This window comes from Hyperolius riggenbachi, chromosome 12 (genome assembly GCF_040937935.1).
Source record: "Hyperolius riggenbachi isolate aHypRig1 chromosome 12, aHypRig1.pri, whole genome shotgun sequence".
Classification (NCBI taxonomy): domain Eukaryota; kingdom Metazoa; phylum Chordata; class Amphibia; order Anura; family Hyperoliidae; genus Hyperolius; species Hyperolius riggenbachi.
Genome location: NC_090657.1, coordinates 164482292 through 164495441, shown reverse-complemented (window position 1 = coordinate 164495441; position 13150 = coordinate 164482292). Strand labels below are relative to the sequence as shown.

Here is a 13150-nt window from a genome sequence, read left to right as displayed (position 1 = left end):
TGTCAGAACTGAAATATAGCAGTTGCTGTCAGTTATATATCAGTTGCTGTCAGTTACATATGAATGTGCAAGGTAATGTCCATGTTTCCCTATGGCTCAAGTGGGTGAAATTACAGTTCAACAGTGTGCTGACCAGGAAGCTGTTATGGGGTAATGTCCATTTTCAAAATGGAGGACAGAGAATTAAATTGATCACAGTGGACAAACAGGACGCATAAGAGAAAAGAGATTGATAGGTGGACTATACAGGAGGTATGTGTGACGTCTTTATGTTTATTTTGAATTTTATCTTCAGTTCAGGTTCTCTGTAAGCATGGTACACACATTTCAAATTTGATTGGCCAATGAGTGCCAATTTTACCACACCTCCATGTAGTATGTGGCCCAATGAAATTTGTAATACTATCAACCGATTGTGGAGGTAAGCTCTCATACCACGTGGAGGTGGTAAAATATTTAATATCAAATAATTGATAGTGTGTACTAGGCTATACCTAAGAAGAGGGAAGACTACATGGTAGGGAGAGCGGCCATGAGAACATGTCAGACAAGCTCTTGTTGTATATGTTCAGGGGGTCTCTGCAGGGCGACACGGGGTGATGAGGACATGGGGGGCTTTCCGCTACCTAGGTAAGCATCTAACTTTTTTTTATGGCAATTCGGGTTTGCTTTATTGTCCTTTTCAATGACTTTTATGAAATTCTCTTTCATCACAAGTATACAGTATTTGCAAAGCAATGCAGGCTTTCTTGTGGGAAACTCCAACATGACTTGCAGACTCAGTGTCATGGCTGCATTCTGAATGAAAACGTAGGAAAAATAAATATTTACCTCATCAGTCCGTAAACTTTATAAACAACAATAAAATCTTAAGAACAAGCAATATTTTCCCCCTTTATATATCAGAATCCATGGTAGTATGCAGCCATCCGTGGCAGGCCCGGTGGACGCATCCACGTGACGGCAGCACGGTTATTTCTCCTCTCACAAAGCCTTTCTCGCTTCACATCTCACCTGAAACCATTCCAGGAAGGCCACAGGTCAACTGCTTTGTACAGGTTATTAAATCTATTAACGGACATCGTTCCAGAGCCGCTTTACACTAATGACATCCTTGGGGTCTTCAAAGTGATGACCTTTCCTTCGGAACAACACGACGGAGCAGCCCGCCAGGCCAGCGTTTTTAAATCCGGAACATTGTTACAATGTGTCAGGGAGCGTGGACGCTCCTCAAGGTGCCCTCCCGCCAATCCGATGTAATGTGGACTCCAAAGGCAGAGAGGTGACCAATGAGGTCGCCTGCAGGAAGCCTGGGAAGGAGTATTGATTCCATCTCAGGATTCCAGCTTGTACTTTTTGCTTCTTTTCCCTCTTTTCTTGTGACGGAGAGCGAGGAGAGTGTCCAGCTGGTGTAAGCCCAATTACCCACACTTCACTCGTGACATTTTTACAATCATTATATGGCTCGGGTCCTTCACTTGGGGACCTGGCCACCTGACAGAGAAGATGATTATATTGACTCATAGAGGCTCCTCTCCCCGTTGCTCCTGGACATATAATGAAGCCTTTAGAAAGACATTCTCAGTTAACGAGGCAATTTCTTCTTATTTGTTCCAGGCTCTGGCGCCAAAACTGTCACAAGGTGTTTTGCTCTCTCTGCGGCTGTTATTTTTAAGGCAATGGATGCGTGCCCCCTTTTTTCTCCTGTATTGTTTGCTGTAGGAAAAACTGATACCTGGGAGGAGGATGTCTAGAGTGGATGTAAAAAATAAAAACAGAAACATCAGAATTTTTTAACAGAAGGGAGTTTGGCATGCGGCAGTTACGTTGTGACCTCCAGCCGCCTCGGGGCGTCCGCATAACTCTCTAGATAAATTCCAGGGTACCCCGAGAGACCCGAATGCCTGTAATAAGCCAAACATGAAATGTCGTTTGCAGCCCCTGTATCACCCCTGCAGCATAAACAATACAGCCGTGCAAAAGGATTGTTTGCTTTCAAGCTAAAAATATGTAATTTTCTGTGGGCTGCGGCGATGATGATTGTGCCTGCAGGAATCTGCTGATTCAGGTGCATGCTGGGAGAGAGAAGCATCATTTGTTAATCCTGGATTTCTCTCCCAGCATGCATTGGCATCTTCTGTTTCCTGTAGGCATAATCATGTGACCACAGCCCTGAATAATTTAAAGTAAGACATTTTAATGAAAGAGAGAAGAAAATTATTTTTACATTATGCATTCAGTTTAAATACTGAATTTGTGGCAGATGTGTATTTAGCAGTTTGTTTGCAGTTGTCCTTTAACCCCCTTCCCGCCACTTAAAGTGAATCTAAACTGTCATAAATAAAGAGTTTCACTTACTGTGCCCGCAAAGTTACCAAACAATCCCCTTTTCCCCTGACACTGTTTATTTTCGATTCTGCCTACTGTTCAGTGGGCAGTCCACTGCACCTGCGCGGCCCTGGCCACACGCATACTTATCCGTCGGCGAGTGCGTCCTGTGCAGGCGCAGTAAGCGAAAACCTTGTACTTCGTCTGTGCAGGATGTTCTCGCAGACGTGAACGCATATGAACATGCAGTTATACAATTGTGCAGCACATATCCTGCACTGTAGGAAATTATATATCTCCAGACAGGTAATTTGGGTACTTTGCTTGATAATTTGGGTGCTGCCTTAGATCACAATGTTAATTGCAGCTATAGTGACATCCAGTGTATAATTTTAGCTCTGGCATTATAGCCAGGAGGGCATTATGTAACATTGGAACATTTTACTCATATATGCAACTAGGGATGGCCATTGAGATGCAAATAATGTTGAGTTGATGCCGCATTATGCAAAGTATGTATGCAGCTTAAAAATGGACCTATCAAATCTTGCTTAGGTAAAATTTGATTGGTCCATTGTTAAACTGCATAAATTTGCATACAAAAGTTGCATAATCCTGCATCAACTCGAAAGTATTTGCATCTCATTGACCATCCCTAGAGTATGCAACTCTACATTATATATCTATGCTCTCCATAAGAACATAGAAATGAAACCCTATCTCAAAGTACTGAGTGAAGCTGCACCATCCCAGCATGGCTGGCCACAGCTTCTGACTGGCTGCCCCTCTGAGTTTTGCCACTCTTGGTAAGATGTAATGGGGTTTTCGAGTCGGCAAGGACTGGAAAAAAAAAAGCATTAGAAGGAGAAGGAGGACCCTGGGCAACAAAAGGACTCTGTCTCTGTGGCCAGTGTTATAAGTTTGGATGGAATTCAGAAAAGCTAAGGTTAAATTCGGAGTTAAGAGTACATTGTAGGTTGGAATCAAACAGTGATGAATACAGTGTACAGTCCTTTGTTTTTGTTTCCTCCTTAGAGGTGTAATGGTAACCATATAACGGGGGATTCCGGCTTATTGATACTGAAACTCAAGATTTAAATGTACCTGTTCTGGTCAATCTCGGAAGAAAATTGACTCCATCTATAACCGAGAGCCGGTTTAATGAGTTTGGATGGCTGTGAGAGTTGAGCTGTCTGAAGTTCTCAGAGCTTAGACGTCCCTATGTAACAATCTTGGGCCGAGGCCAGCCGAGCTCCAATTCAATTGCAGTGAGAGAAAAGCCACTTTGCGTTGACCAATGTCTCTCTCCAGGGCTGAGTAGCGGAGAGCACAGCTCACGTCTGGCAGCCGCAGCAACGTGAGATCTAACGAGGGCTGTTCTGTTTGTTTATCCCCTGGCAGATACTCCACGCTATATGACCCAGCCAACTGGCTCGCCATCAACGCCACAAATGGTCAGGTGGTCACCACCGCTGTCCTGGACCGCGAATCGCCATTTGTGAAAGATGACATCTATGAAGCCAAGTTCCTGGCCACGGACAATGGTGAGTAGCGAGACTGACCACCTCTGAACTTGCAGGGGACACAAGTGAAGGTAGTCCCAAGATTCAGGTCAGGGGTGCAGCAATAGGGGCTGTGACCACACCAGGGGTCCTAGACCTGAGGAGCCCACATGGGGGCCCTTTCCCAGTTGTTAGCATTAGCTCTTTAGTGGTGCTATTCTGGGAATGACCTCTGTGTGCTTTGATAATTATTAACAAACCATTCTTACACCTCTCTCATACAGGGGCGGTCCCTGGAAAGCTAGTTTTTGTGATTTGCATCTTGCAGTTTTTATGTGTACACAGGGGTGTAACTAGAACTCAACAGGCCCCTCTGTCAAACTAAGAGTGCAGGGCCCCTGCAAAATCCTTAATCACCCTGCCCTCCCTTCCAGATCAACTACCTTATTATAACGTATATAATGTATATAATGTTTGAGGTACTCCGTTGGACATGGAGGAGGAGTTTGCAGATTCCCAATATTTCTGTTGGGCTGGATTCCCATTTTGATTGATCCGAGCAGCTGATGGGGCCCCATACTTCATTTCCGTAGAGTAGGATCGGGGTGATGACACTGTCAGACTTTCAGCCATACCTTCACTGCTTGTTTGAGGTGGTACAGTTCTTTCCTGATGCCATAGGACATTTGGCATACTTTGACTTTTCGGGGCCTTACGGCTGGCTTAAAGAGAATCTGTAACAAAAAAACACCCTGGGGGGTACTTACCTTGGGAGGGGGAAGCATCTGGATCCTAATGAGGCTTCCCCCATCCTCTCTCGCCTGAGGGAGCCAGCGCTGGCTCCCCCCAGAAAATACAGCCAACAACGATGTCAGCTGTGGTGCAAGCGCAGTAACTCCTGCACTATTTACCTACTTCGATCCTGTGCAAGCGTAGTAGCGGTTTTCTGATTGGGCTCAGGTGTAAATAGCCGAATGCGATAGTGATAGTGAGTTGCCTCCACCTGCACAGTAGAGCGGAAAAAAAAGACAGAACTTTTTCTTCCAAACGGACACAGCGTGGGTCCGTAAAAAGCAAATTTGAATTATTAGAGAAATGTTTGTCGTCTTGGTTCTGAGTGAGAGTGAAGCCCCACATCCAGCATACATTTTCCTAGATGCACTGTCACTACACCCCAGTCAGTTGCTCAATCAGCGGAGTTACAGACAGACTTGCCATGCAGCATAAGACAAATACTCTGGTCTGAATGGCTCTGGTCATTTAAAATCTTGAAGTGGTCTCACAGACACCGCACCATGCAATGGACTAGGATTCATTAGTGCATTACCTTTTAAAGAAAACCTGTAACGACAAAAAGTTCCCCATGGGTGTACTCACCTCGGTAGGGGGAAGCCTCCGGATCCTATCAAGGCTTCGCCTGTGTCCCACTGCGGTCTCGCTCTGGCCCTCCGAATGGCGGGGATGTATATTCACCTTCCCGACTCCAGCGCATGCGCAGTATTGGCTCTCGGAGATAGGCGGTAATAGCCGATCACTGTCGGGCAGCTCTACTGCGCAGGCGCAAGTCTCCTGCATCTGCGTAGTAGAGCGGACCTGACGGAGATAAATTTAGCTTGTCGCGCTTGTCGAGCCTGGATTACCAGAGACTTTGGGGGAGCCAGTGCTGGACTACCTGCAGCTACAGGGGAGGGGGAAGCCTCATTGGGACCCTAAAGCTTCCACCTACCGAGGTGAGTACCCCCCAGGGATACTTTTTTTTGTTACAGGTTCTCTTTAAATATAATTTATTCTTTACAGTAAAAACATAATGCCAAACACAACTTATAAAATAGTATGCTCAATCACAGAACATACAAATAAGCATATGAGTGGTAAGGAAAACTTGCCGTCACCCACCGCTGAGCACCGCCGGCTCTGTCCACTTCTCGCACACCTCGCCCATCTCAGAAGCGTGACCTGGGGGTACTGCTGCCACCTCGCTGCAATCCCTGACCGGTTTACTCAGCTGCGGCAAAACCAGATTGTTGCATCACTTGAACCTCGAGCACTGAGGTGTTTGGCTTGAACTGTTATTGGACTACGGGTTGTCATACTATGCCGCTCCATCATGGAAACAAATACTTTCTTTTTCTGTGTGCAAGTTTTAGTGCAGCTACAAAATGTGTTATCGACTAGAATTACATCTATGTTCTTCTTGCCACTCAGGAGTGCCCCCTGCCAGTGGAACTGGCACACTGCAGATCCAGCTGATTGACATCAATGACAACGCCCCAGAGCTCATTCCCAAAGAAGCGCAGATCTGTGAGAGGCTCAATCCCAATGGCATCAACATCACCGCCACCGACCTGGACCGGAAACCCAGCGGAGACCCTTTCGTATTCGAGCTGCCCACTTCCCCCTCCAACATCAGGAGGAACTGGACCATAACCCGGATCAATGGTGAGAACCCCAGCATCGGCAGCAATGCCTTGTGACATGAGTACTATTGTTATCCCAGACTCTCAGGAAACCTGTAACTTCTCTGATCAATATCTCTTCTTGTATTTAAGCACACCTGAAGTGAGAGGAACACGGAGGCGGCCATATTTACTGTACATTCTGGCGTATAAGACAAATTTTTAACCCTTGAAAATCTTCTGAAGAGTCAGGGGTCGTCTTATAAGCCGGGTGTTATTGATGCCGGGTGATACGCCCTATCCTGTTACTGCCTCTCAGATCTCGCTGCTGAGGACTGTAGTGAAGCGGTGCAGGCGCACATGTGCGAGATCTGAGAGGTAGAGAAGGAGTTAAATAGCATACCTCCCAACATTTTGAGATGAGAAAAAGGGGCACTTAAGCCACGCCCCTGCCACACCCCTGATCACGCCCCCACCACACCCCTAGTCACGCATACCATAAAGATTTCCTATGAAAAATATGTGGTTTTTTAATTCAAACCACACTGGTCCTTTCTATCCTGGTTCATTTTCCTTCATATTAACATTTTAAAATTAGTAATATATCAATTTAAAGTATCTCCCCAGTATATGCAGCCAGGTGTATAGGTCTCCCCAGTATATGCAGCCAGGTGTATAGGTCTCCCCAGTATAGCCAGGTGTATAGGTCTCCCCAGTATATGTAGCCAGGTGTATAGGTGTCCCCAGTATATGTAGCCAGGTGTATAGGTGTCCCCAGTATATGTAGCCAGGTGTATAGGTATCCCCAGTATATGTAGCCAGGTGTATAGGTGTCCCCAGTATATGTAGCCAGGTGTATAGGTGTCCCCAGTATATGTAGCCAGGTGTATAGGTGTCCACAGTATATGTAGCCAGGTGTATAGGTCTCCCCAGTATATGTAGCCAGCTGTATAGGTGTCCCCAGTATATGTAGCCAGGGGTATATGTGCCCAGTATATGTAGCCAGAGGTATATGTCCCCAGTATATATAGCCAGGTGTATATGTGCCCAGTATATGTAGCCAGGTGTATAGGTGCCCCCAGTATATGTAGCCAGGTGTATAGGTGCCCCCAGTATATGTAGCCAGGTGTATAGGTGTCCCCAGTATATGTAGCCAGGTGTATAGGTGTCCCCAGTATATGTAGCCAGGTGTATAGGTGCCCCCAGTATATGTAGCCAGGTGTATGGGTGCCCCCAGTATATGTAGCCAGGTGTATAGGTGCGCCCAGTATATGTAGCCAGGTGTATAGGTGTCCCCAGTATATGCAGCCAGGTGTATAGGTCACCCCAGTATATGCAGCCAGGTGTATAGGTGTCCCCAGTATATGTAGCCAGGTGTATAGGTGCCCCCAGTATATGTAGCCAGGTGTATAGGTGCCCCCAGTATATGTAGCTAGGTGTATAGGTCTCCCCAGTATATGCAGCCAGGTGTATAGGTGTCCCCAGTATATGTAGCCAGGTGTATAGGTCTCCCCAGTATAGCCAGGTGTATAGGTGCCCCCAGGAATGGAGGCAGCCAGTGAAAGGGAGCTGGAGGCAAAGTGGCGGAGAAGGGGGGAAGTCTTCCCCCCCCCCCTTACCTCACCTTGGGGCTCCCTTTCCTGGCTCTCCCTTTCACTGGCTGCCGCCCTTCCTGCACCAATAGTGAGTCCTCCCTGCATCTGACCCCCCAGCCAGCCGGGACACTGGGGGGTCATAGCGGGATAACGGGAGAGCCCTCCCAAATCGGGTCAGTCCCGACGAAAACGGGACGGTTGGGGACTATGAAATAGGATACAAGGGTGAGCCATGAAAGAGGCATGTTTTATGGGCACAGAGTGATCTGTTCTTCCATACCGCTCTGATAAACAGGGAGAGCTGACCAATCTGCTTAGGGAGAGGGAGAGTTGACCAATGCAACCAGTCATTCGCCTATATACTGTATTATACTGGTAACATATACAGTACAGCACCAGTATCTGTTCATACATAGCACCAGTACATTATGTTTTTGTCATTTTTTTTTGGTGTGCGTTTTGAAAAGGGGTAGTCTTATATGTTGAGCATAACCCAAAAATATTTTAACTGGAAAAGTTGGGTTGTCGTCTTATACGCCAGAAAATACGGCATTTCCTTTTAAACAATGCAGATTGCTTGGCTTTCCTGCTGATCCTCTGCCTCTAATACTCTTAGCCATAGATATAACAAGCATGCAGCAGATCAGGTGTTTCTGACATTATTGTCAGATCTGACAAGATTAGCTGCATGCTTGTTTCTGGTGTTATTCAGACACTACTGCAGTCATATAGATCAGCAGGCTGCCAGGCAACTGGTATTGTTTAACAGAAAATAAATGTCAGCCTCACTTCAGTTGTGCTTTAAAGTGTACCTGAGATATCAAGAAATGTTTTTATATATATATACCTGGTGCTTCCTCCAGCCCCTATTGCACAATTAGGGATATAGAATTGAAGAGAAATCAGGAAATAAAAAAATAACTGTTTCTTTTAATGTTTAAAACAAGTGCAGAAGAATATATAGACCATCTTCACTCTATGGATACATCCACGGGGCAAAAGACAACAAGTAGTGTGGTGCGTATCAATATTTTAGAGTAGAAAAGGCAACAACATTGATTTGTTTCGGGTCACTGACCCTTCTTCAGGCCTTGAAATACACAATGAAGATCTGTACAAGGTAAATTGGGGAATAAACCTCATCTGGACAAACACAAAGCCAGGTAATACCACCATGTAGTAAATACGAAGGAGGCACTCAATTGGCTTCAAACTTGCGTTTTATCAAATTTTATTTGATAAAATGCAAGTTTGAAGCCAATTTAGTACCTCCTTCGTATTTACTACATTGAACCGTGTGTAGAGTGGTGACCCACGGTGGGATTGTGCACCGGCGACATAGACCTGAATAAGGTCTATTCCACAGGGACTCGCTGCAGCTTGCTTGTTGGGGAATACTACCATGTACAAATAGACACAGGGCCGCATGGAAGCAGGATGCCAGGATAAGGCTTCCTCCAGCCCTCTCCGGCCTGTTTGCTCCCTCGCTGCCATCCTCCAACTCCTGGATCTTCTGCAAGGGCTCCCGGTATCTTCAGCCAGTCGGCGCAGTGTGTCCGTGTACGCTCCACCATCTTGCTTCTGCGGTATGGAGAGTTTTGCGCCTGTGCAGTACCGTAGTGCGCAAGCACAGTGGGGGCACGCGGCCGGGCCGTACATGCGCAGTTAGCCCTGACTGGCCGAAGTTACCGGAAGCCCTTGCAGAAGATCCAGGAGTGCGGAGGATGGCGCTGATGGAGCGATCAGGACAGAAGGGGCTGGAGGAAGCCCCAGGTATGTGTGATTTTTTTTTGTTGTCATCTCAGGTACACTTTGAGGCTGGTGCATCGCACTCGACGCACCGCATCACACTGTCAAAAACAGGCCTTCAGGGAAAACCGCGCTATTGCGCGGTCTTCCCTATCTGGCCACCAGCCAAGCAGGAAGTAAAATGCGCATGGAAGTGACATACTGCTTCCGGTATGTGGAAGTGTATTGTTTAAATACACTTCCGCGCATGCGCACCGCACGTTGCATTAGTAATTTTTTAATCATCCACGCGCCGCAATAGATTAACATGACTTCCGGTCCAACGCAAATCGCCGCAACTCGATGTAGCCTTAACGTAGTTCTTGACCTCTGTCAGGGATGCAGTAAAAACGTCACTTGCGTTGCGCCGTAACATCGTAGTATGAAAGATTCCATAGACTTTTATTGCATGGCGGTGAGGTGCGGTAAATACTGCATCGCTTTGGTGTGAAAATGTCCTAAGGAGTAAATCTTTTTCATGAAAGCCGTCTATACAGAACTGCTGCTGGATTGGCTGAGAGTCGAGTTCCCTGGAAGATGGAGGCGGAGACCCCCTGGAGTGGGTGTATCTTGGTTGCCCCGGCGATGTGTTTAAGTGCATATTTTGCTGTAATATTCCGGTTTTGCCCGGTGCACGTCTGCCATGATACAGATCATTTGGTGACCGCTTTCTACATTTAAAATAAAAAGTATTTAATTAAAATCTGAACTGCGGGTCACAAAATGGATTTGGACGCACAATTTTGGTCGCAGCTGAACAAGGCTGAGGACTCCTGCTGTAATTATGCAGCGCTCAGAAAGGACCCATTAACCTTTTATGCAGTGCTATGAAATAGAATGCATTTCACCATAAGTAACAATGGCAAGAGCTGGCTCTCCTTCTAATGTTTCTTCTGTGTTGTCTTGGCACCACCTTGTGGTCTCTGCAGGGAATTACGCACGGCTCAGCCTCCAGATTGGTTACTTGGAATCGGGAGTGTATGAAGTGCCCATCATTGTGACGGATTCAGGGAACCCCCCTCTCTACAATCAGTCCATCATCCGAGTGAAAGTCTGTCCGTGCGATGAGAACGGAGACTGTACCACAATCGGAGCGGTGGCTGCAACTCGCCTCGGCACGGGAGCCATCATCGCCATCCTCATCTGCATCATCATCTTGCTGTGTGAGTGTCAGACTATTGAAGTAACTATGGAATGTGTTGATGCTTACTCTGTGCTACTAACAAACTACGTTAAAGAACTTCCTCTCTGCACTAAAAGATAAGCAACAGCATAATAAATAAAAACATTTTTGTTATAGCTGATACAAATCCTGCAATAAATCTGCAGTGTGTCTCCTTCCTGCTTCCAAGGAAGCAGACATATTGTTAACATCCGGTGTTTACCAATTACAGTAGCTCTCTGCTATGGTAGTCAGCTGACACAGCTGAGGAATCAAATTACAACTTGCTTAGTCACAGATGAGGGGGAATTAGACAGGTTAAACTCTCTAAATACATACAGGGTGCATGTTTCCCTGTCTTGTGCAAGAGTTTAGGTCCACTTTAAGGATTACCTGATGTTAATTTTCCCAAAGTTTTAAAGAAGGAATTTTTACAGGACCCCTGAAGTGAGAGGGATATGGAGGCTGCCATATGTATTTCCTCTTAAACTGCACATTACCTAACTGTCCTGCTGTTCCTCTGCATCTAATACTTTTAGCCACAGACGCTGAACAAGCATGCAGATCAGGTGCTCTGAATGAAGTGTGACTGAATTAGCTGCATGCTTGTTTCTGGTGTAAATCAGACACTACTTCAGCCTAAGTGATTAGCAGGATAGCCAGGCAACTGTTATTGTTTAACAGGAAATAAATATGGCAGCCTCCATATCCCTCTCCCATAAGGTGTCCTAAGTAGAGCTTTAAATGGAAAGTAGGAGATACTCCCAACAAATTAACTTTGTTGAGGCATCTCCTCCTAAAGCCATTCTATTACAGAAGAAAAATAATTGCCTTGCCTTTCTGTCCATTTCCTGGACGTCTCGGTGGCCCCTGAGAAACTTCAAGGTTCAGCATGTTTGGAAGCAGGCTGGGTAACAGGAGTAACATTTTCCACATAGAGTAGCATTGCTCGTACAACTTGTTTCATCGGGTGATATATCTCCATGGCTCTTATCTGCAGTGATTGCTTCCAGATCACCTGCCTTTTATGAGTTCTGCTCCACACGAGCAACACTACTCTTTAGTCTTTGGTAAGCCAAGATTTACAGCTGGGGTCCCCAATATACAGTTATCCAGCAACTGCTTCAAGCCTCTAGATTAACAGCTGGGGTCCCCAATATATAATAATCCAGCAGCAGCTTCAGGCCTCAGATTTACAGTTGAGTCCCCGATATACAATAATCCAGCAGCTTCAGGCCTCTAGATTTCCAGCTGAGTTCCCAATATACAATAATCCAGCAGCTTCAGGCCTCTATATTTACAGCTGAGTCCTAATAATAATAATCCAGCAGCTGCTTTAGGCCTTTAGATTTACAGCTGGGGTCCCTGATATACAATAATCCAGCAGCTTCAGGCCTCTAGATTTACAGCTGGGGTCCCTGATATACAATAATCCAGCAGCTACTTCAGGCCTCTAGATTTACAGCTGGGGTCCCTGATCTACAATAATCCAGCAGCAGCTTCAGGCCTCTAGATTTATAGCTGGGGTCCCCAATATACAATAATCCAGCAGCTGCTTCAGGCCTCTAGATCTACAATAATCCAGCAGCAGCTTCAGGCCTCTAGATTTATAGCTGGGGTCCCCGATATACAATAATCCAGCAGCTGCTTCAGGCCTCTAGATTTACAACTGGGTCTCCGATATACATTAATCCAGCTGCTTCAGGCCTCTAGATTTACAGCTGAATCCCTGATATACAATAATCCAGCAGCTTCAGGCCTCTAGATTTACAGCTGGGGTCTCCAATATACAATAGTCCAGAAGCTGCTTCAGGCCTCTAGACTTACAGATGGGTCCCCGATATACATTAATCCAGCAGCTTCAGTCCTCTAGATTTACAGCTGGGTCCCCCATATACATTTTTCCAGCAGCTACTTCAGGCCTCTAGATTTACAGCCGAGTTCCTGATGTACAATAATCCAGCAGCTGCGTCAGGCCTCTAGATTTACAGCTGGGGTCCCGATATACAATAATCCAGCAGCAGCTTCAGGCCTCTAGAATTACAGCTTAGTTCCTGATCTACAATAATCCAACAGCTGCTTCAGGCCTCTAAATTTACAGCTGGGGTCCCTGGCATACAATAATCTAGCAGCTGCTTAGGACCTATAGATTTACATCTGAGTCCCTGATATACAATAATCCAGCAGCTGTTTCAGGCCTCTAGATTTACAGCTGAGTCCCCGATATACAATAATCCAGCAGCTTCAGGCCTCTAGATTTATAGCTGAGTTCCTGATATACAATAATCCAGCAGCTGCTTCAGGCCTATAGAGTTACAGCTGGGGTCCCCAATATACAGTATTCCAGCAGCTGCTTCAGGCCTCTAGTTTTACATCTGA

General features: G+C 46.0%; 1 protein-coding gene across 7 annotated transcripts in view; it reads left to right on the top strand.

Annotated features, from left to right (window-relative positions):
- The window catches only part of CDH4 (cadherin 4), a 1011299-nt gene that overhangs the window by 983062 nt on the left and 15087 nt on the right, over positions 1-13150 (top strand). For all 7 annotated transcript variants that reach the window (XM_068263314.1, XM_068263308.1, XM_068263309.1 and 4 more), the window contains 3 exons: positions 3730-3872; positions 6036-6269; positions 10539-10772. In XM_068263314.1, coding sequence (XP_068119415.1) covers positions 3730-3872; positions 6036-6269; positions 10539-10772 — 611 coding nt within the window. The remainder of the gene's footprint in view (positions 1-3729; positions 3873-6035; positions 6270-10538; positions 10773-13150) is intronic.